A 23,337-nucleotide genomic window follows, 5' to 3' on the forward strand; every position below is an offset into this window, starting at 1 on the left:
TTGCTTACGTGCTCAACTACTACCGCACCGGCAAGCTGCACTGCCCGGCCGACGTGTGCGGGCCGCTCTTCGAGGAGGAGCTGGCCTTCTGGGGCATCGACGAGACCGACGTGGAGCCCTGCTGCTGGATGACCTACCGGCAGCACCGCGACGCCGAGGAGGCGCTCGACATCTTCGAGGCCCCCGACCTCCTCGGCGGCGACCCCGGCGACGACGAGGACCTGGCGGCCAAGAGGCTGGGCATCGAGGACGCCGCGGGCCTGGGGGGCCCAGACGGCAAGTCCGGCCGCTGGAGGAGGCTGCAGCCCCGCATGTGGGCTCTCTTCGAGGACCCCTACTCGTCCAGAGCCGCCCGGGTAAGGCCAGAGGCGCCCCCTTCCGTGCTGCTCCAGCTTCTCCCCATCCCTTCCGAGATGTCCTGCTCTCTCAGCAGAGGGCTGCGGGGAGCGGGCCGGGGTGTCCCGTATCGGTAGGCTGGGGGCCCATCGCTCAGGGCAAACTCAGGGCCTCCCTCCCTCGTCCTCTTTCTACCCGCCCGGTTCCCCTCCGCTTCCCCCTCCTCTCCTCAACTCAAACCGAGATTTACTTCCCCAGGTGGGACCAGCAGGGCAAATGTCCACTGCTCTGGGCAAGTCTGTTGGAACCTCGTTCTGAAATCGCTACCCACGCTTCATGATGTGGAATTTCTGTTTCTCTTTTATTCCAACCTTTTCTTGAGTTCCGAGGGTCCTCCAGGCCTCCCGATCATCACGGTTTGATCTTTCCAGTGAGGTCTGACACGCCTGACTCACGCAGAGCAGTGGCCCTACTTAGGGCAGTAGAGGGAAACGGAATATATGTCTGTGGCTGGGCCGGGAGATGAACAGGTTCATCTTGGAAAGAGAACCTCCTGAATATCGTTTGGGCCTGTCTCCATCCAAGGGAGAGCAGTGCTGAGTCTGCTTGCCTCAGTAAACTGACGGGATAGCCCACCTGCACAGTGAATTTTGGAGTCTGTGTCTTTCCCCTGGCGCTCTGTGTCTTTTACAGGTTCAATGCCGATTGGACACTTCGGTGATCCTAGTTCAGTGGGAGTCTCTAATTTAGATTGTAGGCAACTTAATTTTATTCTATACATTTTGATCCCATACTCATGTTTCTTTTCAGTTTCTAGTTTGAGTGACAGTTTAAATTTAGTCTTTGACACACCGGATTGATTCTTCAAAATCCCAATGAAGAGATGATAAAAGTAACTAGTAATGGTTTCTCTAATTTTAAAGGAAATAAAAGAAATATAAATAACCTCAGATTATGCAGTATGTGAATGGTTTTTAATTCTGTGTGAGAATGGAGTACTGTATTTAGTTAAATCTTTGCAACTGCATGTGTCTGGTTTGCTTCTGTACCTAGGAAAGATCCTCCTTGAGCAGAATGGGATTTCTCCCAGCTTGAGTTTGGCTCAATCCTCTGCATGTCAGAAGTCTCTGCCTCTGAGACATTTTGCAGCTGTCTGATAACATGTCAGAAGATGTGCTTCTGATACCACTTTAGAAGTCTGAGCATGTATTCTGTTTGCAATTTGATATAGACTATCAAAGAGACAATTTAAAGCATTGCTACTTTATGGGATCTGGTATTTAAGTGCACACATAAATTCCAGCATGTCCACATTCTCATATTTGAATATAGAATTAATAACTTCAACTCCGAGATCTTCCTTTTAAGACCATTCTATGAATTCAGCAAGAGTTGGCATTCAGGGAAAAAAAAAAGTGCAGACTTATTTATTTATTTAAATTAAATCAGAGACTCATGACAATTATCTCTGTTGTTTTGGATTCCAGCTGTGTGCCATAGTGCTCTTTCCAATTGGCGACTAAAAAGATAATCTGCATTTGTTTTCAGACTCATCATATAATTTTGTTATTTTATGTGGTATAAAAAACCAGGATGTTTTATTATCTTTATTCATGATAATAAAATGCATTTTTTGGAGGCTGGGTTGCACAGGAAAAGCTTCAAGGCGTTCAGTTTTTATTACTGCTATGGAATTTGATTCTATGAATTAATGGTCTAAGGGTAGCCCATTAACTTGAAAATAGTTTTTTAAAAATCTTACCAAGATTTTGTTGTAATAATATTAAGAATTTGACCTGCATCCATTTTAGGTGAGGAAAAGAACACAGATAGATTAGAGATTAGTTTTAGGTCAAAGAGCCATTAGAAACAGCATCAGCTGAGAATGAGAGACGTGGAAAATTTCGTTGAGGTCACCTCATGAGGAACCTGTAGTTTGTAGATGAGGAAAATGAAGACTGCAGATGCTAAGTGATGGCCAAGGTCATAGAGCAAGTTATTAGCAAAGCCAAAATTACGCCGAAGGTCTCATGACACCCTCCCCAGGCCCTTTCCACCGCAACCACTGATTATAACTGACTATTTGGCTTGTGAAATCTCTGCAGACAGTGTTGCTCTTGAGATTTAATGCAGCATAGGACAGTCCTTAGTCTTCTAACTTTAAAAGGTCATCTATGACTTATCTCTGTGTGTGTGTATATATATATATGCATACATACACATTTTTTTCCAGGTCTTTGGCTGCACTACCCAACATTAGAGTGCAAATATGGGATTCCAGTTTTCTTCAAATGAACCCTGTTCTAACTTTCAATTTTTATTGACCAGTTTATATGTAATGTTTTTCCTTTTTTTTTTTTTTTCAGATTGGCTAACATTTGTGGGATTTGTCTTCAGAAAAATCACTTTTCAAATTATTAGGGGTTGCTTAAAAAAGAATACTCAGAAGTCCCCATTCTATTTACATGTGATTTAATATTTTTTTATGGACACTTTTAGTTCAGATGATTGACTGACAATATTATCTGACTACTTTGCTAAATAGAATTACATTGGGAGGTCACTGGATGAAATTATATTTTCATGGACATGATTCTAGGAGACATAAAATCAATTATCAAGTGGTTTGTTTCAGCTGTGGTCTTACTGATGTCATTCTTAATAGAAGTATTTAACTTTTATAAACCCTCTTACTTTTCATTTTACATTAGTTCATCTTTTATTGATGTACTTGAGATGAACAATTTTAACTGTGCAAATTCTGTTTTCAATTTGTTATACTTGTTTCATCATTGTCCTTATCCTTTCCCAGTATTGAGGAGAGTGACTTAATTATATAGTAGATTTGTTTTACTTCTAACTTTTTTAGTCTAAAGTGGCAGACTGAAACAACAGTGGTAGGAACTAGATAATTAATTTAATTTTACAGCATTGTATTTTTGCCTTTTGTTTTGGTTGGCATTTCCCCCTCCTCTGTTGCTTTTAATTTATGATGTAAATACATATTTGAACAGTCTAAATTGTTCAGGTTAACTTGGTAAATAAGTTTATATTTTACATTTATGAATTGTATTCTTAAAAATATATTAGAAATTTATAAAAATTTAAATATAAGTTGTCATGGAAACCTGTTGTGGAGAAAATGAGATCTGGAAAGAAGAGAGATTATCCTGTTGATGGCATTGAATAATATTTACAAATAGAAAAAAGCATTTTAAATGGTTTTATTTCCACAGAATTACTAAAATATACTCCTTAAAACTATTACAATTTAAATTTTAATATCTAAAATTGGATTCAGAATTGCATATATGTAATTTGCTTTTTATGGGACATTTTTTCCTCTACCTCAAAGTACAAAACAGGAAAGGAATGATCTTCTAAATAACTATTTTCTAGGTTTAGATGTCGCATTTAATTTTTTAAAGTTATAATATGGTAAGGACAATTTGAGTCATACATTAAGATTAAAGAAAGAACACGTATTAATTCTTGTTCTGTGAGCCTTACTCCAGTTAAAAGAAATAATGGCCAAATAAAGCTTGTTTGTGAAATATTGTTGTTAATTATTAAAATTTTAGAATTTTAGTCAATTAATATTGTTTCTGCAGTCATTGTAGACCAGAAACTATATAAGATACTAGAAGTGCATGAGCAGATATAGTACTTGGCCTCAGTAAGCTCACCACTCTATTTATAATAAAATATTTCCTAAAATATTATCTATTCAGTTAAAAGTACAACAGAATAACAACAAGCAAAATTCCAGAGACACTAAAGATGTTCCCCTTAAAAAAAAAACCAAAACTCATGTGGAAGTGTTGCTTGAGATGTTCAGGAAAATACTGCGTTTAGAAATGATGATCTTGGTGATTCTCTGGTGGGCCACTGGTTAGGAGAAACTGGGGCTCAATACCTGGCAGGGGAACTAAGATCCTGGAAGCTGTGGGGTGTGGCCCAAAAAAAAAAAAAAGAAACAACAGTTTTATGCTTCTGTTAGTCTTTATTTTATTATGAAAGTGTTAGGCTTTTTTAGCCTTGATTTTTCTGTTTTCAGAGTGATATATAGGCTCTCTCTTTGCAATATTATTGAAGAGTATGAGACAAGCTGTGCTTATAGCTATAAACTGAATTATTTGCAGAGAAAACAACTGAATTATTTACAGTGTGTTTGAGTGTCTTCATCCCTTCCTATTTTAATTAAAAGTTTGTTGTTGTTTGTTCAGTCACTAAGTTACGTCCGACTCTTTGTGACCCCATGGACTGCAGCTCGCCAGGCTTCTCTGTCCTTCACTATCTTCCAGAGTTTGCTCAGTTTCATTTCCTTTGAGTCGGTGATGCTATCTAACCATATTTTTAATCTCACAATTAAAAGTTATGGCCAACCACATGACAATACAAATCCAAACTTCAGACCCCTAAAAAGAGTCTGCTGTTAAGAGTCTGGTGTATTTGCATTTGCTATATAAGCATCTAAGTCTCCCTTGACTTTTTCCAGGCCACTCATTATACACTTCACAGATATATTTGATTTTATTCATATATTCTGAGCATTGGATAAGATTAGAGAGTGCCTCATTCAACACATAATCTAAAAAAGCAAGTAACTTTAGTAGAACTGTATTTTTGATAGTGTATTTGACCCCAGACTAGGTGACCTAATCTGTTGCTAGGGCATTATCATGCCAAAGGTGAGTAGTTGGACAGTTTATGTATGGTTTTTTTTTTTTTTTTTCCTTTCTGTTATATTTTCCCAAGAGTTCATGTGTAGACCTGAATTGACAAAACTAAATGAGAGTCAGAGAAATTTTTCTTCTCTGTCAAGCAGCTTATTTTCAAAGCAACTGAAAACGAGGAAATGTGTAGTTTTATAAAAAATGCAGGTCAACTTTTTCCATTTAGAAATATGTATCATTTAGATCATTCCATTTAGAAATATGTATCATTACTATTTATTTTAACTACTGCAAATAAAGTAAATGCAGTTTTCAGATCTCATTTTTATTCTCAAATTCTGAATCATTTACCCTTTTTTATTATGGCAACTGTAAAAGTGTATCTGAATGAAATAGTAAAGAGCACTAAAGGACTGATATAGTATAAACACAGGTCTCTCTAAGGAAATATATAATGGCAAGATAATCTAAACTGTAACCATCAGTGGATTATATAAACTTGATCCAGTTCTTTTTGAAGTATGAAGGGCTTTTCTTTTGGAAAAACAGTCAAGATTTTTCTATGACAAGATAGCATTGCCTTTTGCTTATAGTTTGAAGGGTGGTGATTAATTTTAATACTGTGTAGTCAATATTTTCACAGAAAGTGACTAAACTGTAGGTGTTGGGAGGAGAAGAGAGTAGAGTAGAGAGTACATGGAAAGCGCATTGGAAAAATGCCTGAGTTGGAATCCATGAGTCCTAGGCACTAACTCTGCTTTCACAGCTAGCTGTGTGACCTTTGAGAATTTACTTCGTCTTTCTAATTCTTGATTTCCTTTGGCTTTATTTTGAAAGAAAAAATGGGGATGACACACTGGATTAGATAAGTATTCAAACTTCTTTCCAGCTCCAAGATTTTGAAGTTTAGAGGAAAAAACAAGGATAGTGATGCTGAAAATCCCTGGGTAGGAAAAGAGCATGTCTGCACTCATTTTGATTGTCCTCTAGGGACCATCACACTATTAAGGTAAACTAGCATGGATTTCTCTTGTTTTTTTTTTTTTTTTTGAATTTTAACTTGCTGCCCTTTTCTTTTCCTACAGCTGTTGGGTAGCTGCTGCTCTGGTTACCATAGAAACAGGTTGGCTCCTAGCTTCCTGTTTCCATTGAAAACAGCTTTCTTTCAACCACATATTGATCTCAGGAAATCATTTTGCTGTCCGCTCTGTCATGAAACCCATAAAGATGATCGGCTCTGTCATTTTCTAAGTCTAAGATTCAGTGCAGGTGTATAGCCATCCACCCACAAGGGTAACTGATTAGGTAATCTCAGTTTTATTTCCATTTGAAAAGTGCCTTGTCAAAGACACCAGCCTTTTCCCCTTCCCATATCTTATACAGAAGGGAAAGTCTTATTCACTTGAGGATTTACAGATATGCCTAACACATTTAAGTGTTTACCAAATAGTGTCAAATTATTCAGTTCTAATCTTTTTTCATAACTCATTCAATCAGGATAAGCATAGAGAATAGTATGCTGTCTAGCACACTTTGTAAGTTTGTGTTTTAATGTACTCACTAGTGAAGAATATTTGAAGAGAAAAATATGTATGGATTATATAGTGCACCCTATTTCTTCTTTTTAAAATTTTATTTTATTTAACTTTACAATATTGTATTGGTTTTGCCATATATCAACAAGAATCCGCCATGTGTTCCCCATCCTGAACCCTCCTCCCTCCTCCCTCCCCATACCATCCCTCTGGGTCGTCCCAGTGCACCAGCCCAAGCATCCAGTATTGTGCATCGAACCTGGACTGGCGACTCGTTTCATATATGATATTATACATGTTTCAATGCCATTCTCCCAAATCATCCCACCCTCTCCCTCTCCCACAGAGTCCAAAAGACTGTTCTATACATCAGTGTCTCTTTTGTCCTATTTCTCTTTTGAGAAAAAAATAGTTTTTCTATTTCAGCCTATATATATTTACATAAAAAAGATACATTCACTATCATAATGTAGATACATACTCTGTATATTGATAAAATGTTTATATGGATAAGTGAAGGAAGAGACTTGTGGGAATATGGCTTAAAGTTTTGATTGAGAATATTTGTGTGTGAGCATACGTGTATTATATATTATGTGGTATATAATCTTTGAATGTGACCTCCCTAATGGCTCAGTGGTAAAGAATCCACCTGCCAATGCAGATGCAGGTTCAATCCCTGGGTCGGGAAGATCCCCTGGAGGAGGAAATGGCAATCCACTCCAGTATTCTTGCCTGGGAAATCCCACGGACAGAGAGCCTGGCAGGCTACAGTCTGTGGAATCGCAAAGAGTCGGACACAACTGAGCATGCATCCCACCACACCGCAGCATCTTTCAGTGACACTGGTATGTATAGCAGACTTCTGTTGTTCATGAGACTTGGAAGGAAACTGGTCATTGTGTCAGGAAACCTGACACAGTGACCTTAAATCACAAAAACAGCTGACTTGTTCATAGCCATGGGTAGTTAGTCACAGTGGCAGGGTTGGAATTTAGACCTTCTGACTCCCGGCACTCCTCCCATTCCATCTTGATTGCTTAGTCTGGATTGGGTTTGATATCAGCTGCACAAATTTTAGTTTTCGGAAGGTAGCAAGCCTATTGGAAGTAGTTGGGGTAGGGTCTGTCCTCTTCAATGTCCTATTGTTCAACAATAGCAGGGAAATTGTCCCTATCTTCTTATTCTATTTCCAGATACCCTCCAGATGCATCCTTCCATTGCTGCCTTCTCTACCAGGTCTACATCTTACTGTTCTACTGCCTTTAAAACATCAAAACTAATCTGCCTGTTTATTCACTTACCTCCTATTTTATCCCTTTATCCTTGTGTGTGTGTCTTTTGTAATATGTTTTTCTACTTTTTTTGGCTTTATTGCCTTTGGAATTTTTAAATGCAACCCTTGTTCAACCTATTGGTGATGGTTAATGTTTTATAGGACATTCTCTTCTCACGTGTAACTAACCAGATCATGGGTTTCAGTTCAGTCATTCAGTTGTGTCAGACTCTTTGCGACCCCATGGACTGCAGCACTCCAGGCTTCCCTGTCCATCACCAACACCCAGAGCTTACTCAAACTCATGTCCGTTGAGTCGGTGATGCCATCCAACCATCTCATCCTGTGTTGTCCCCTTCTCCTCCTGCCCTCAATCTTTCCCAGCATCAGGGTCTTTTCAGATGAGTCAGCTCTCCACATCAGGTGGCCAAAGTATTGCAGTTTCAGCTTCAGCATCAGTCCTTCCAATGAACACCCAGGACTGATTTTCTTTAGGATGGACTGGTTGGATCTCCTTGCAGTCCAAGGGACTCTCGGGTCTTCTTCAGCACCACAGTTCAAAAGCATCAATTCTTCGGCGCTCAGCTTTCTTTATAGTCCAGATCTCACATCCATACATGACTACTGGAAAAACTGGAGCTTTGACTAGACAGATCTTTGTAGTTACAGTAATGTCTCTGCTTTTGAATATGCTATCTAGGTTGATCATCACTTTCTTTCCAAGGAGCAAGCGTCTTTTAATTTCATGGCTGCAGTCACCACCTGCTGTGATTTTGGAGCCCAACATTTTGGTTGGGTATACACAGGGATAACGTAAATTAGAGTGAAGATGGTTGGAGCTGTTTCTAAGACCTAAAATGAGATTTATGTTTTAGTGAGGTCAGTAAATACAAGACTAAAAAACTTTTCCTTCAACCTTCTTTAGTAGTTAGTCAAAGGTAGTGCTTCCTTCCCTATTGGTGGAATGTAAAGCAGCTTATAATTTTGTGTGTGTTTGAGAGAAGGCATTTTATAGGAGTCAAACAGAAGATGTTGCTGGTAGTATTGGGGAAAAAAGTACTCCATAATTTCTATGGTTTCTTGACTGACCTTTTCTTCTGAAAGCTCATAATGATAGAGACATCTGTGTAACCTGACGTTTCCTCTGTGTTCACGTATTAAGAAAACCCTATGCAGACACCTCAGTGTCTTAATTTTATGTTTGAAGACACTGGTGGATTTTGTATCAGAACTTAGAGCTTTGCCATTCTTTCTGCATCTGACAACATTGTTGATGTCTTTAAAAACTGGAGCAAAATTCAAGACAGCCCTTCCTGGCAAATGTTCTGTGATTTAGTCTCAGCAGTGGAAGATGTTCTCCTTTGAGATGTCTCCATGGAGAAAGTCTCAGTGATGAAAATATGCCACCTTTTGGCCACAGATGTTCTCTTCCTTTACACCAAAACTGTCCAGAATTTTAAAGTCATTCATTAAATGATAAAATGCAAAAACTTTTTTATATAAAGTGATCCTAAATAATATTGTCAAGATATCCAAATGATACTATTAATTCTAAACTTAAGGCAACATGTTGATGTAAAATCTATTTGGATGAATATAAGGAGCCTGGTGGGCTATAATCCATGGGATTGCAGAGTCAGACACGACTGAGCAAGTATCACTTTCACTTTGCAGTTATTCCTAGAGCAGTTTGTCTGATTAGGTTCAGTGAAAGGGCCAAGGATTATTCACAATTTCTGTAAATTTTGTGTCTTGTTTGTAAATTTTGCTGCATAAGTTCAGATATGGGGTTGCTTATTTCTGTATTTATTGATTGAGGATAAAATGCCACTTGCTTAAAGTGAATATTATATAATAACTGTATTGGAAACAATGACAAAGTAATGGCATTGGAAACAGTGGCAAAAGGAAGCTTCCTTACTATATTAATTTGGATAAAATTGATATTTAGGAAAGTAGAACAAGACATCATTACAAGTTGATTTATTGTTTCAGTTGTCCTGCTTCCCTCTTGAGGTGAACAGTGAGAGGGTGATTATGAAAATTTTTCATAATATTCTTAGTGAGACCCATCTTTCATATATAAATTGAGTAGGAAATGGACAGAACAGAGGTTTAGCTAGCCCTTTTTTGTGCCAAGAGATTCTAAAGGACCAAGTAGCCTTTTTTTTAAAGCTACAACTTTACTATCAGGCCTGAGTGAGCTATCAGGGTTACATAAAATGATTAGTGGTGCATCAAAGTTGAACAACCATCATATTTGTATCATGATGGAGAGGCATTTGTGAACTTATACTTAATTCCCAGTTCAAAATGGTGTTCACGGTGCTTTGATATTTAGAGTACAGTGTTAGAGATATAAAATTCATGCCAAGCAATGAAATCAAATGTATTTTAATGCACTGATAGGCTTCAATGACATTCAAAATAGATTAGTCTCAATTCAAGAACAGAATTCTTTAATTGTTCCACTTTCTTATACGAATCCACTGCTTAGTTTTTAGTTGTAATATGTGCATACTATCCATTCTTTAATTTTTTAAAATTCAGTGATTGTTTTCAATACCTATTCATTTTTCTGTTTATGTATTAATCATTGATTTAATTCATCTCAAATTTCTGTGTCTTTAGTTTTGAGTACTTGACTGCTTCAGTGCTGAGTTTCTTTGTTTGCAACCTTTTGTGTTTCCTCTGCCTTGGCTTGCTGCATTGCTTCAGTTCAGTCACTCAGTCATGTTCGACTCTTTGTGACCCCATGGACTGCAGCATGCCAGGCTTCCCTGTCCATCATCAACTCCCAGAGCTTACTCAGACTCATGTCTGTTGAGTCGGTGATGCCATCCATGAGTCAGTTCTTCACATCAGGAGGCCAAAGTATTGGAGCTTCAACTTCAGCATCAGTCCTTCCAATGGATATTCAGGACTGATGGCATTTCTTGGTTGAAATAACATGCTAGGTATTAGTACATTTCTCTCAATTAAACCAACTGGAGGAGAACCAGGCCTCAAAGATGAAAGCTGTCAAATGCTTTTGAATCTCTCTGCTGACAGTTCTTGGGTTTTAACTATTGGCCCAAACTAGGTTAGTACAGAGAATGTAAGGGTTAAAATTTGTCATTTACCTTCAAGACACTTGTATTCTATTGGAAAAGAACAACTGTCTGCCCATGGTTACAGTATAATGCATTAAAACTATAGCAGCGATATTGGCATACTGTGGACACACAGATCCCACTGTCTTATAAAGAAGAGATGAGATTTGAATAGTTAACATGCAAGAGATGTGTTTTCCAGCAGTCAAGGATTAGGTCAACAGAGTAGTGTGCAAACATGGAGGCTTGACATAGAATGCTGTGCCATGTCATAAGGGGTAATAAAAGGACCAGAATGCAGGAGAACAGGCTTGAAAGGAAGAGAGGGCCTCTGGGTAGGAATGTTATCTCAGTGTATTTGAAAATAGTGGTCCTAACCACTTAGATAGTGGTTCTAAAACTTAGATGTGCCTAGGAATAACCTGAGATGATGGCTAGATTTTCGACTTCCCAGGTCTCACTCCAGTAGGATTTGGATAGGATTCAGATAAGATGAACATCTTTGGCATTGTAGTTGGCCACTGACCCAATTCATGTTAGTACTGTGATGTGACTGCTGCCAAAGCAAATACAGTTTAACATTGAAATAGGGTAATAATCATGCTTGAACCAATATTTCCCAAAGTATGTTTTCTAGATCTAAAGCAATCCAGAATGTGAACAGGTGTTGCCCTCAAAAGAGTTCCATAGACAGATGAATTCGGAAACTAATTTAAAATAAAGATTTTTAACTAGATTTTTATTTTTCAATCTGTCTTCTTCTTCTTGATATCATTTTTACTACATCTCTTTTTCAGGGAAAAGAGTTAAAATACTAGCTGACAGTTGGTTTTGAGACAGGAGTGAGTTAATGTGAAGGACTGCACTCAGTTCACTGAGTCTGAGTCCTGACTTACCACTTGCCTGCTGTATCACTTTCACACTGTCGCTTCTTTAAGCCTCCCTCTTTTCATCTGGACTGGGAAGATAATAATTGTATCTGACTCAAAGAATTGTTATGAGGGTGGATTGTGCATATTCATGTTCAGAAGCCAGCATGGTGTCTAGTTCTCTCAATTTTAGCTGTATCATTATTACTGTTATCATCATCATCACAATCGTCACTATTCCTTATGCCAAGCACTGGTTATTTGAGAGGGATTGGGTAGTTACATAGAGTACCTTAAGGGAACATTCTAGCATTTAGATTGTTCATAAAAAAGTAAGTTGTCTATCGCTGAGGTTTTTTCCAATGTATGAACATTGGATAGCTATCTGGGAAATTATAGGAATAATTCTATTCCACATGAATACATAGTAATTAGAACAATATCTAACATATGTATATCCTATACCAAACATTTTACAAGTTGTAAGATAATGGTTTATTCCCTGCCTTTAAGCAGCTGTAGTGTCCTGGAGGAGAACAGCAGAAAAGAAATGAAAGTGCAATGTCAGGAGAGCTCCGGCAGAAGGTTGCCAAGGGTGGGAAAAAACTTCCTGGAAGAAATATACCTGTCTTGGTACCAGAGGCTGAAGAGGAGATAGCCAGAGTTTTTAAAGAGAAGAGTTGAAATAAAATCCTGAAAGGGAAAGAAGGCAAGGCCTGTGCAAGACGCTGTAAATAATTCAGGACAGCCCCCACCTTGTGTAAGGGATGTGGAGGTGTTTCCAGAAACGAGTTGAGGTTGGATCGAAGGCCTTGGCAAGCTCTGTTTAGAAGGTCTGGTCTTTCTCTGGGACTGGAGACCTTTGGAAGGATTTTCAGCAGAGCAATGGCATGCATCTTTGTAATTAGGACTATTATTCTGAAATATTTATACTTGAAGACAGGATTGGGCTAGGGAAAATGAGTGCAAGTTTGTCACAAGAGCTATAGTTTAGCACGTGAGTGTGCTAATCCAGGTGTGAGATACTAAAAAGTGAAAGTGTTAGTCACTCAGTTGTGTCTGACTCTTTGCGACCCCGTGGACTATAGCCCGCCAGGCTCCTCTGTCCATGGGATTCTCCATGCAAGAATACTGGAAAAGATACTTACCATTTCATCCTCCTGGGCATCTTACTGACCCAGGGATTGAACCCAGGTCTCTTGCATTACAGGCAGATTCTTTACCATCTGAGCCACCAGCCCAAGAGATACCGGTGATCTCACTTAAAACAGTGGCTGGAGTGATGAAGTGAAATGAAGACAACTAAAGTGGAACTGTTGATTAATTAGGTGCCATTTGAGTAAGGCAGAGAGAGAAGTCAAGAATGTCTCCCTAGCTTCTGTTTGCCCAATGGGACAAGACAACTTTTATGACTTTTTTCTAATTCAAGAGTCAGTGGTTATATGATTTGAGAAATCAGTAGTTATTCTTTTATGGATTTAACACTGTAGTATTTTGTATTATGTTTTGTAATTTTTCTTTTATATTTCAGTACCAATTACTCAGTTATTAATAGCTATTTCATAGATTTTATTGTTGTGAAATTAGATGCAGAGTACGCCCCTTAAAATTTTTGGTTGCCGTAATTCACCACCATAAAAGATAGTGAGGAATAAGTCCTCTCTAAAATAAATGTTAGCTTTGTCTTGCTATATATTATTTTGGTTTCATGCCCCCAAAAATAATATCAATTTTTGCATAATTTTTGTGAAATGTAACTGACTCATTCAATATAGTAGTTCATATAGATTCCAAAGCTAGAAGCTTCAATTTAACTAGGGATTGAAAAGTACCAGTGAGATTCTGTGGCTCTTTGGAAACTTGTTTTAAGTAAATATTTCCTCTAGATAAAGTCCAGGAAGGAGCAAAGGTAGTGAGGAAGAAAAACAAAAATGGGAAGAGGCACCAAAGGAATTAAACTGGGAAGAATGTGGTGAGTTCAGATCCAAGGCAGAGTAGCTCCTTCTAAAGCATTACTGTACCGTGCCATTTTCTTGCTTATAAACTTGTTATCCTTTTCTAGTGGCTATATATTAAAACATATTTTTCTTAGCCTGGCTTCCCAGAATCTGCCCATCATCTACAAATGCAATACAGCTCCCACAGCTCTACTGCTCAGACAGCATGCTTTGCCATTCCTGAGTATAAGAGATGTGTGCACAATGTCCTGTGTTTTTGTACACTGTTCTCACAGCCTGCACTCTCCCCTCCTCGATTTTACATGTTGATTCCATCATCTTTCAATAGTTTGTAAAATTATCAAGTCTTGCTTGGCACCTTCTAAACTCTTTCAAAAGCAGTTTGTTTTCTCCTTTGACTTTCTGTATCACTTTGTAGCTATAGTATTGTAGCATTTAACTGGCTGTATTAGTTTCCCTGAGCTGTTGTAGCTAACTACCACAAACTGGATGACTTGAAACAACAGAATTTATTCTCTTATGGCTCTGCAGGCTAAAAGTCTGAAATCCTGGTCTCAGCAGACTCTGTTTCTTCTGGGGCTTTGAGGGAAAGGTCTGCTGGCAGTTCGGTGTTCCTCAGTTTGTAGCCATGTGACTCCAGTCCCTGCCACCATTTTGACAAGATAATCGTCCTGGTGTGTCTCAGGTGTCTCTTCTTAAAAGACACCAATTTTGGGGGTTATATCCTACAGTAATCCAGTATGACCACTTGTTAATTTAAATAAATTGAGTAAATTGAATAAATTAAGATGTGGTCATACTGGATTAGTGTGGGCTGTACTTAAATTACCTCCACAAAGAGGTCACAAAATAAGGTCACATTCTGAGGTTTGAGGTGAACATGCGTTTTGGGGAGATACCATTTAACCCAGGATGCTAACTTGTCCATTTGGGCAACAATTTCGTAGTATCTGATAAATCTTTTATTGTCTTGATTTCTCCTTTTCCATTTTGGTGTGTTCTCACTTAATGGATACCATGTCTTCAAGAATATGAAGATACTAGTTAGATAATTTTCAAAGTTCTATTTCATTTCAGGTATTAACTCTGGGTTCCTCTGTAGATTTTTTTCTATTCTTTCACTTTTGTCCCTTTTTATAGTTATTTATTTTCTTCAGGTATCTTTTCCTTTAAAAGAAGGTGGCAGTGATTGTAGTGTTATGTGGGTAGACAGGCAGGATTGTGCAGAAAAAAGAATTCCCTTCAGGGTGGATAGGGTGGTTGGGTAAATTAGGGACCCTCTCAGGGTCCAAGAAAGGAATCTGTATTTGGGGAAAGAAATTTAATGAATTTTGATTAACACGGAGTGACCCTTCTTCTTTTTCTCCATACACTTTGAGTAAATATGGGGCACTAAGAAATTTACATTACTGTCCTCTGTCATGGCACGTCTAATTAGAAACTATCTTCTGTTGATTCTCTAGGTAATTTAGAGAGCTCTTCTTTTCTTAAGAATATTTATTTATTTATTTTCGGCTGTGCTGTGTCTTCCTTGCTGTGTGTGGTCTTTCTCTTTTGTTTTTCTCTAGTTGCAAGGCCTGGGGGCTACTCTCCTGTTGCTGTGCACAGGCCTCCCACTGCAGTGGCTTTGCGTGTTTCAGAGCGTGATCTCTAGGCACGCAGGCTTCAGCAGTTGCAGCTCCCATGCTCTAGGAGAGTGGGCTCGGGAGCTGTGGCCCACCAGTTTAGCTGCCCAGGGATTGAACCTGTGTTCCCTGAATTGGCAGGTGGACTTCCAACCACTGGACCACCTGGGAAGCCCCCTAGAGAGCTATTCTTGCTGGCTATATCCTGAGGGAAAATTCTTTAGGAGCCACTGAAGGAAGTCAGGGTCTTCCAAGAAGTTGTCCTACAGTCCTTGTCCTAGGGACTGTTGCCTCTGAGTTTGAGATTCCTCTGGTTTCTGTAGCTCTCTGGGAAGCACTTGACCAACTTCAGGAAAAGCTTTCTCTTGCACCTATATTGAATTCCATTCTACCTCTCCCCTGAATCTGCATCTCAATTCTGTTTGCTTCTGGGTCAATGATAGCAGTGTTTCCTATTTTCTATCCCTGTGATAATTTTTCATGATTTTTAACGAGACTTGGCCAAGGAGATGAAGTGTGCTATCTTCCAAGTAGAATTTGACTGTATGTGTATATAGCCCCCTTGCTCCTTGCACTAGTTATGAACTCATACATGGGGGCACCATTCCATTCTTGTTGTCATTTTCCAGAGTAACGCACAGTGTCTGGTAGTTTTCTCAGTGAGGTGTTTTTTTGTTTTTTTTTTTTTTAAATTATCATATGAACGATTCCATGAGTTCCCTTGTCTACAAGGATGCGTTCCTCTATGATTCTTCCCTGCAGTCATTGTTTCTTCTTATCTTCTTTGGGCCACCTTCTTTGTCCACTTTTTATCTATTCTGCTTCCCAAATATACAGTCTTAAAGAAGATATTCAAAGCCGACGTATAGTGTGTGATTTTATCATTGCCTATAAGAGGCTTGTTAGACTAACATTAATACAAAATCCTAGAAAATTATTACTTGGAGAACAGTGACTCATTAATTTATCATTTGCCCACTGAGAATACATTTGTAAGGACATGAACTTTGATGGTTTAACAGATGTTTGTGGTATTTAAATTTCCCCAATAAAGTAATAGAGTCAAGCAGAAATAACATTTACATGTTAGCCTGCTTTAATTTTTTACACCGAGACATTGCCAATGAGACCACATGCTTTAGTCCTTATTTTGTAGAGAGACATCTGACTGATGATAATAGATGGCACTGATTGTCCTGCTAATTACATGGAAATTGGGCCTTCACGAAGGGTGCTGTGTCCTAAGAAAAGATGTTAAAGAATGGATGTGTGAGCAGCAAGGAAATTAGACAAGAAGGACAGGAAAAAAAAAAAAGATTCCTATTCATCACAGTGTTGTTATCTCATTTCGTTTAATAAAGTGGAAATATCCAAAGGTGAATTTTTCCCCATGTACCTAGAATACAGTTTATCAAACCAGTGCAGTAATGAAGATAATTACATCTAAAACCTAATTATGCTCAGATATTCCGAGTTGTGGCAAATAGAAAGACTGAGAAAGACATTTAAAGAAACATAGATGCATGGCAGTGAGTGGCTGAACATGGGCATACAGGCACATATATATTATAGTGGTGATGCAAATGGAAGGAGGGGGGAAAAGCCTTCACGCATGCATGTGATTGTATATGTTAGAGACATCAGGCAAAGCTGTATTGTTTTTAGGAAGAACCACTGTGAGATAGTAAATAAAAATTGTAAAATAAATCATGATGCTTAAAACAGTAATTTTAGAACAAATTTATGTTTTTAAGATAAGGGGTCATTGTAATTTATTTTTAAAATAAAAAATAGTCTAAATCTTAAAAGTAAATGTTCTGATTATGGACAGTTAAGGGAATATATATAATATGCTAAAGAAGAAAATAGCCCTTTTATCCCTCAAAGGCTTTTAGAAATTTAGTATAATTATTTTTATTTTCTGTAAGATAATTCTAAATTACATGGGGGTATAAAGAGTTCTTTATCCAATATTTAATCTTTGTAATGAGGAACACAGTACCTTCTGATTTAATTCAAATCTGATTTTACATCTCATAAAATAATTTTATTGTTTACTTCATACTTGTCCTACGTGTTTACTTCAAGTATTATTACTATATATTTTATGTTTAGATGGTGTTGTGAATGGGGTCTTGCTGTCCCTTAAATTTTAACTAATTACTGATGGCATATGAATAAACTACTACTTTTAGTGTATTGATAATATGTATAGTTACTTTGGCTTCCCTGATTGTTCGGTGGTAAAGGAACCGCCTGCCAATGTAGGAGCCTCGGCTTTGGTCCCGGGTCGGGAAGATCCCCTGGAGAAGGAAATGGCAACCTGCTCCAGTATTCTTGTCTTCAGAATCCCATGGGCAGAGGTGCCTGGTGGGCCACAGTCCATGGGGTTGCAAAAGAATAGGACTCAACTTAGTGACTAAACAACAGCAATAGTTCTTATTGAATCCTTATCGACAGAAATAGCATTTCAGTTTATTGTTTTAGGTTTTGTGGATATGCCACATATGTAAATGATAATTCATTTTATAATTTCTAATAGTTTTAACTAATATCTCTTTTCTCTTTGAATTTTTATTATATGCATTTAATTTGTAACTATATTATGGTCTTTATTTACAGATGTATTTGTACCTAATTAACAAATTACCACTATTACTTTGTTGTTATTTCTCATTTTTGAGTCAGTTTGGATTTCTTTATGATATGCTATTAATATATATTTAAAATTTCTTTTTCAGGATTGACTTGAGTATGATGTATTTTTGTGGGTATTCATGTATCTGAGGATATCTTTCTGTTGCAGTGACCTATGAAAATTATCTTGGCTAAGTTTAGAACTTTTGGATACCCAGTTTTGATTACTAAAATCTGCTGTTTCTATGTGATAGTTAGAAATAATGAAATGTAGACGAAAACAATGATAGAGAAATTCCCATGTGTAATAAGCACAGGCAGGAGCACTAAACAAATCTTGGCCCCAAGTAGGATATCTCTTGCTGCGAGTTCTGCTTCTACTTCCACCTTTGGTCTCCAATTCTCTCAGTATTCTGCAGCCAGGACTCAGGATGGACCTGCATTTCCTCCTAATCCGTTTAAGTTCTGGCATAAGCTCTCTTTAAGAAGCAGCATATATGATGGCTAAGAGTAGAAGTCATGGCATCAGGCAGACCTGGATTTGGTTATGGCCCTATGACATATTAGGTTTCATGACCTTGGATGACATTGTTAACTTCTTTAATATTTTGTCTCATTATTTGTAAAAGAACTTCCTCATAAGCTGGGTATTATGAGGATTGAATGATAGAACTAAATAAAATAGTGTATTTAGTGCGTAGAGTAGGATGCCTAACAAAAACTAAGCCTTCTATGTGTGTGTGGGCGTGCTAAGCCGCTTCAGTCATGTCTGATTCTTTGTGACCCTATAGACTGTAGTCCACCAGCCTCTTTCGTCCATGGGATTCTCCAGGCAAGAATGCTGGAGTGGGTTGCCATGCACTTCTTCAAGGGATCTTCCCAACCCAGGGATCGAACCAGTGTCTCTTATGTCTCCTGCTTTGATTGGCAGGTTCTTTACCGCTAGTGCCACCTGGGAAGCCCAAGCCTTCTAAAAATGGTAACTATTATTATATGAAGCCCGAGGGCAGGCTGATGTGAAAAATCTTCAGCCTAATAATTAGTGGCATCTTTCAAATGCTTGTTGTATGTTTAGATCTTGGGACGAGTCTTCTCTTGTGGTTCAGATAGTAAAGAATCTGCCTGCAATTCAGGAGACTCAGGTTTGATCCCTTGGTGGGGAAAATGCCCTGGAGAAGGAAATGACAACCCACTCCAGTATTCTTGCCTGAAAAATGCTATGGACAGAGGAACTTGGAGGTACAGTCCATGGGTTGCAAGAGTCAGATATGACTGAGTGACTAAGTACTCACGCACAAGCACGCATGCACATACGTGTGCATACTTCCCAGCATGCAGTTCTCCAGAGGCTTCTGCTGCTTTACCTGCCAGTGCATCTCTGAGGGAAGCATCTAGAAACCTTTCTTCCCCCAGCTCTGTGGCTCCCTGGGATGGTTATTGGACAATAAGGAATAGGAGGCCCCTTGACCGTCGTTACATTGCTGGTGTTGGAGAGCATGCCACACTGGCAACTCTCTCCACTCCTGAGCTATCAAGAGTAACAAACAAGTAACTAATACTTTTACGGAAGTAAAGTCCTCCCCTCTTATTAATTAGTTCCCATTCTTCAAACCCTTATTGGTGGACGGATTCTTGGCTAATGTCATTCTAGTCAGAGGTAAAGCCTGAATCTACCTGTAACTTTTAAGCTTAAGGCAGTTTTCATGTTTCTCTAATCCTGTCCAGTCTTCACTTGCCCCAACCACCAGTTCAAGAGTTTGAGCACAAGATGCTATGAAATCATTTTTTTTTTTTTGGGGGGGCGGGGGGCGGTGTATCTGTGACCTGCTAAATTTATTTATTTCTAAATTGAAGGATACTTGATTTATAGAATTGTGTTGATTTCTGCCAGACATCAGCATAAATCAGTCCTAGGTGTATACATATATATTTCTCCCTTCCTTCTTTAACCTCCCTCCCCATCCCACCCCTCTAGGTTGCTACAGAGGTCCAGTTTGAGTTCCCTGAGTCATACAGCAAATTCCTATTGGCTATCTAATTTCACATGGTAATGTAAGTTGCCGTGTTACTCTTGCCATGCACCCCACCCCCTCATTCCTCCCCATCTCCGTGTCCAGAAGTCTGTTCTCTGTGTCTCTGTCTCCATTGCTGCCCTGCACATTTCATCAGTGCCGTCTCTCTAGATTCCATATATATATATATATGTTAGTATACCATATTTGTTTTTCTGACTGACTTCACTCTGTAGAATAGGCTCTAGGTTCATCCATCCCATTAGAACTGGCTCAAATGTGTTCCCTTTTATGACTGAGTAATAGTCCACTGTTTATATGTGCCATAGCTTCTCTATCCATTCATTTGTCAATGGACGTCTACGTTGCTTCCATGTTCTAGCTATTGTAAACAGTGCTGCAGTGACAGATGGGATACATGTGTCTTTTAAAATTTTGGTTTCCTCAGGGTATGTGCCTAGTAGTGGGATTGCAGGATCATATGGTGGTTTTATTCCTAGTTTTTTTAAGGAGTCTTTATACTGTCTTACATAGTGGTTGTATCGATTTGCATTCCCACCAACAGAGTAGGAGGATTCCCTATTCTCCACACCCTCTCCAGCATTTGTTTTTTGCAGACTTTTTGATGATGGCCATTCTGACCTGTATGAGGTGATATATAATTGTAGTTTTGATTTGCATTTCTCTAATAATGAGTCATCTTGAGCATCTTTTCAGGTGTTTGTTAGCCATCTGCTAACATGTCTTCTTTCCTGTAATGTCTGTTTAGGTCTTTTTCCCACTTTTTGATTGTGTTGTTTGTTTTTCTGATATTGACTTGTAAGAGCTGCTTGTATATTTTGGAAATTGATCCTTTGTCAGTTGTTTCATTTGCTTTAAGAGTTTGAGCAAAAGCTGCTATGAACATCAATTCTTAACTATTCTCATCAGTAAATATTTTAATTAGTATAAACTTTCCTGGATCCTGGCATGTTGTGAGTTTTTGTCCTCAAGTTTTCTCAGGTATTGTATTATATCATATGTTTTTATGACTGTAGGTTTGACAGATAAAATATGACACATAGATAATTTTGATTACAGATAAACAAAAAGTAAGTGCTTTTAGGATAAATGTGTGTACCAGATTATGGGTCATACTTACACTAAAAGCATTCTGTTTCTTATCTGACATTCCAAATTAAATAGACACCCTATAATTTTTACTTGCTGAATCTGGCAATGCTGCATTGCATTTTAAAGAGAATGCAGAAATAAATTTTTGGTGCTTGTATTTTGCAGTCTTTCTCACTGTTTTACGTTTAGTTCCAAACACAGATTTTCGAACTGAATATATTCATGGTGCTGCGCATTGTCTACTGTAGCACTTGCTCTAATTTTTGAAGCAGTTAGTGTTCAAATAGAGATAGATAACTTCTCCAGCTGTCCAGGGACATCACTGCCAGAACAACAACAAAGATGGTTGGGTCCTTGCCAGAGGTCATTTCTGTGATCTCAGAGCTGGAGAAAGGGTGGAATTTAATACCATTTTCATTCAAATGTTATTGGACCAACATATTTCTGTACTTTTTTCTCTTCTTGGCTTTCATACAACTTCTGTTTGCATGTCAATAGCCTCTTCCTAGTATATTTTACTCAATACAGGTATAATGATTGCAAAAAAGAGGACTTCTAATTATTGCTAAATAATTGTACACAAAGGCTATATTATTTGAGGAAAACTTAGTAACTGCTACTGAGCTATAGAGAAATTCATCTTATTTCAGATGTGTTTTAAAATATACGGGTGTATGCATTCTTAACTTCTGGAAATTTGGTTTCTCATAATTTTATGTTATAATCCTCAGGTTATTTATGTTAGTAATTGTGCTGTTTCACAGGCAGGCAGTAGTCCGTGGGCAATTAAATAGTCTGCTCCGTGATGCACTTTGGGCAGAGTTGCATCTTGCCTGTGCCTTCAGTTTGGTTCCAACAGTCGTTCCCTTTGGCCTTCACTGTCTCTTCTGCAAATAACTGTCCTTGTGAACAGAGCCAACATGCCCCACTGTGAGTTCTGCATGGTTCAGTAGGTGAGGAACAGACAAGTGAAGGAATACAGCAGAGGAACTAAGGACAAAGAAAGAGATATCCTGTAACTGTAATTTGGTAAGACTGATTTTTCTAGTGTGGTAAGTTGTTTCTTGAAGTTGATTCCAACAGAGGACTTCTAAACATGTTTTAAACCATGGCAGTGTCTTCCTAAGGGCATCATCTCCCCAAGCAGAAGTGTGTTCTTTAGTACACAAGTCCTTTGAGATGCTGCATTATAAAAAGCAAATTCTTCTTGAGTCACACCCTGTCTCCACTTGCTGATTCACAGGACATATTGTGCATTAGGCCTCTGAGAAATCCCACTAATTATAAATAAAACAAAAAGGAAAGGTACCTATCTTCCAGTTTCCCCCTGCAAACATACCATTTCATGGAGTGTCTTTCAAAACATACTGTCCTTCGGGCATTTTTTGAAAGAAGGAGACCATGTCATTGCTTATCTGAGATTTGGTTTGTGTGTGTTTAAAGCCGTTGCTTTAGTGTCACATGTTGCAGGGAAGGTGTTAAAATGGCTGATGGAAGGGAAATGATACCTGTGATTCAGGCATCTAATAGTTAGAGTGCAGGACTGAAATGGAAAAAGAACGATTTTGTGAAATGAAAGTTCAGCTCAACTTTGTGTTTTGAGTTTGGCCACCATTCAAGGTAATATTTGGGCTTCCCAGTCTTGCTCAGTGGAAAAGAATCTACCTGCCAATACAGAAGCCACAGCAGATGTGAGTTTGATGGGTGGGTCCGGAAGATCCCCTGGAAGAGGAAATGGCAACCCACTCCAGTATTCTGGCTGGATAATACTGGATAATGGACAGAGCAGTCTGGTGGGCTAGAGTCCATGGGGTCCCAAAGAGTTGGACATGACTAAGTGACCTGCATATAGGTTTTTCAAGAGGCCGGTCAGGTGGTCTGGTATTCCCATCTCTTTCAGAATTTTCCACAGTTTATTGTGGTCCACACAGTCAAAGTCTTTGGCAGAGTCAATAAAACAGAAATAGATGTTTTTCTGGAACTCTCTTGCTTTTTCGATGATCCAGCGGATGTTGGCAATTTGATCTCTGGTTCCTCTGCCTTTTCTAAAACCAGCTTGAACATCAGGAAGTGAAGAGGAACTAAAAAGCCTCTTGATGAAAGTGAAAGAGGAGAGTGAAAAAGTTGGCTTAAAGCTCAACATTCAGAAAACGAAGATCATGGCATCCGGTCCCATCACTTCATGGGAAATAGATGGGGAAACAGCTG

General features: G+C 38.5%; 1 protein-coding gene across 1 annotated transcript in view; it reads left to right on the plus strand.

Annotated features, from left to right (window-relative positions):
* Positions 1-5: 5 nt before the first annotated feature.
* KCNC2 (potassium voltage-gated channel, Shaw-related subfamily, member 2) overlaps positions 6-23,337 on the plus strand; it is a gene marked incomplete at its 5' end in the record, with an annotated part of 235,122 nt that continues 211,790 nt past the window's right edge. The window contains one exon of the mRNA XM_010828895.1: positions 6-356. Coding sequence (XP_010827197.1) covers positions 6-356 — 351 coding nt within the window. The remainder of the gene's footprint in view (positions 357-23,337) is intronic.

This window comes from Bison bison, unplaced genomic scaffold (genome assembly GCF_000754665.1).
Source record: "Bison bison bison isolate TAMUID 2011002044 unplaced genomic scaffold, Bison_UMD1.0 scf7180017864497, whole genome shotgun sequence".
Classification (NCBI taxonomy): domain Eukaryota; kingdom Metazoa; phylum Chordata; class Mammalia; order Artiodactyla; family Bovidae; genus Bison; species Bison bison.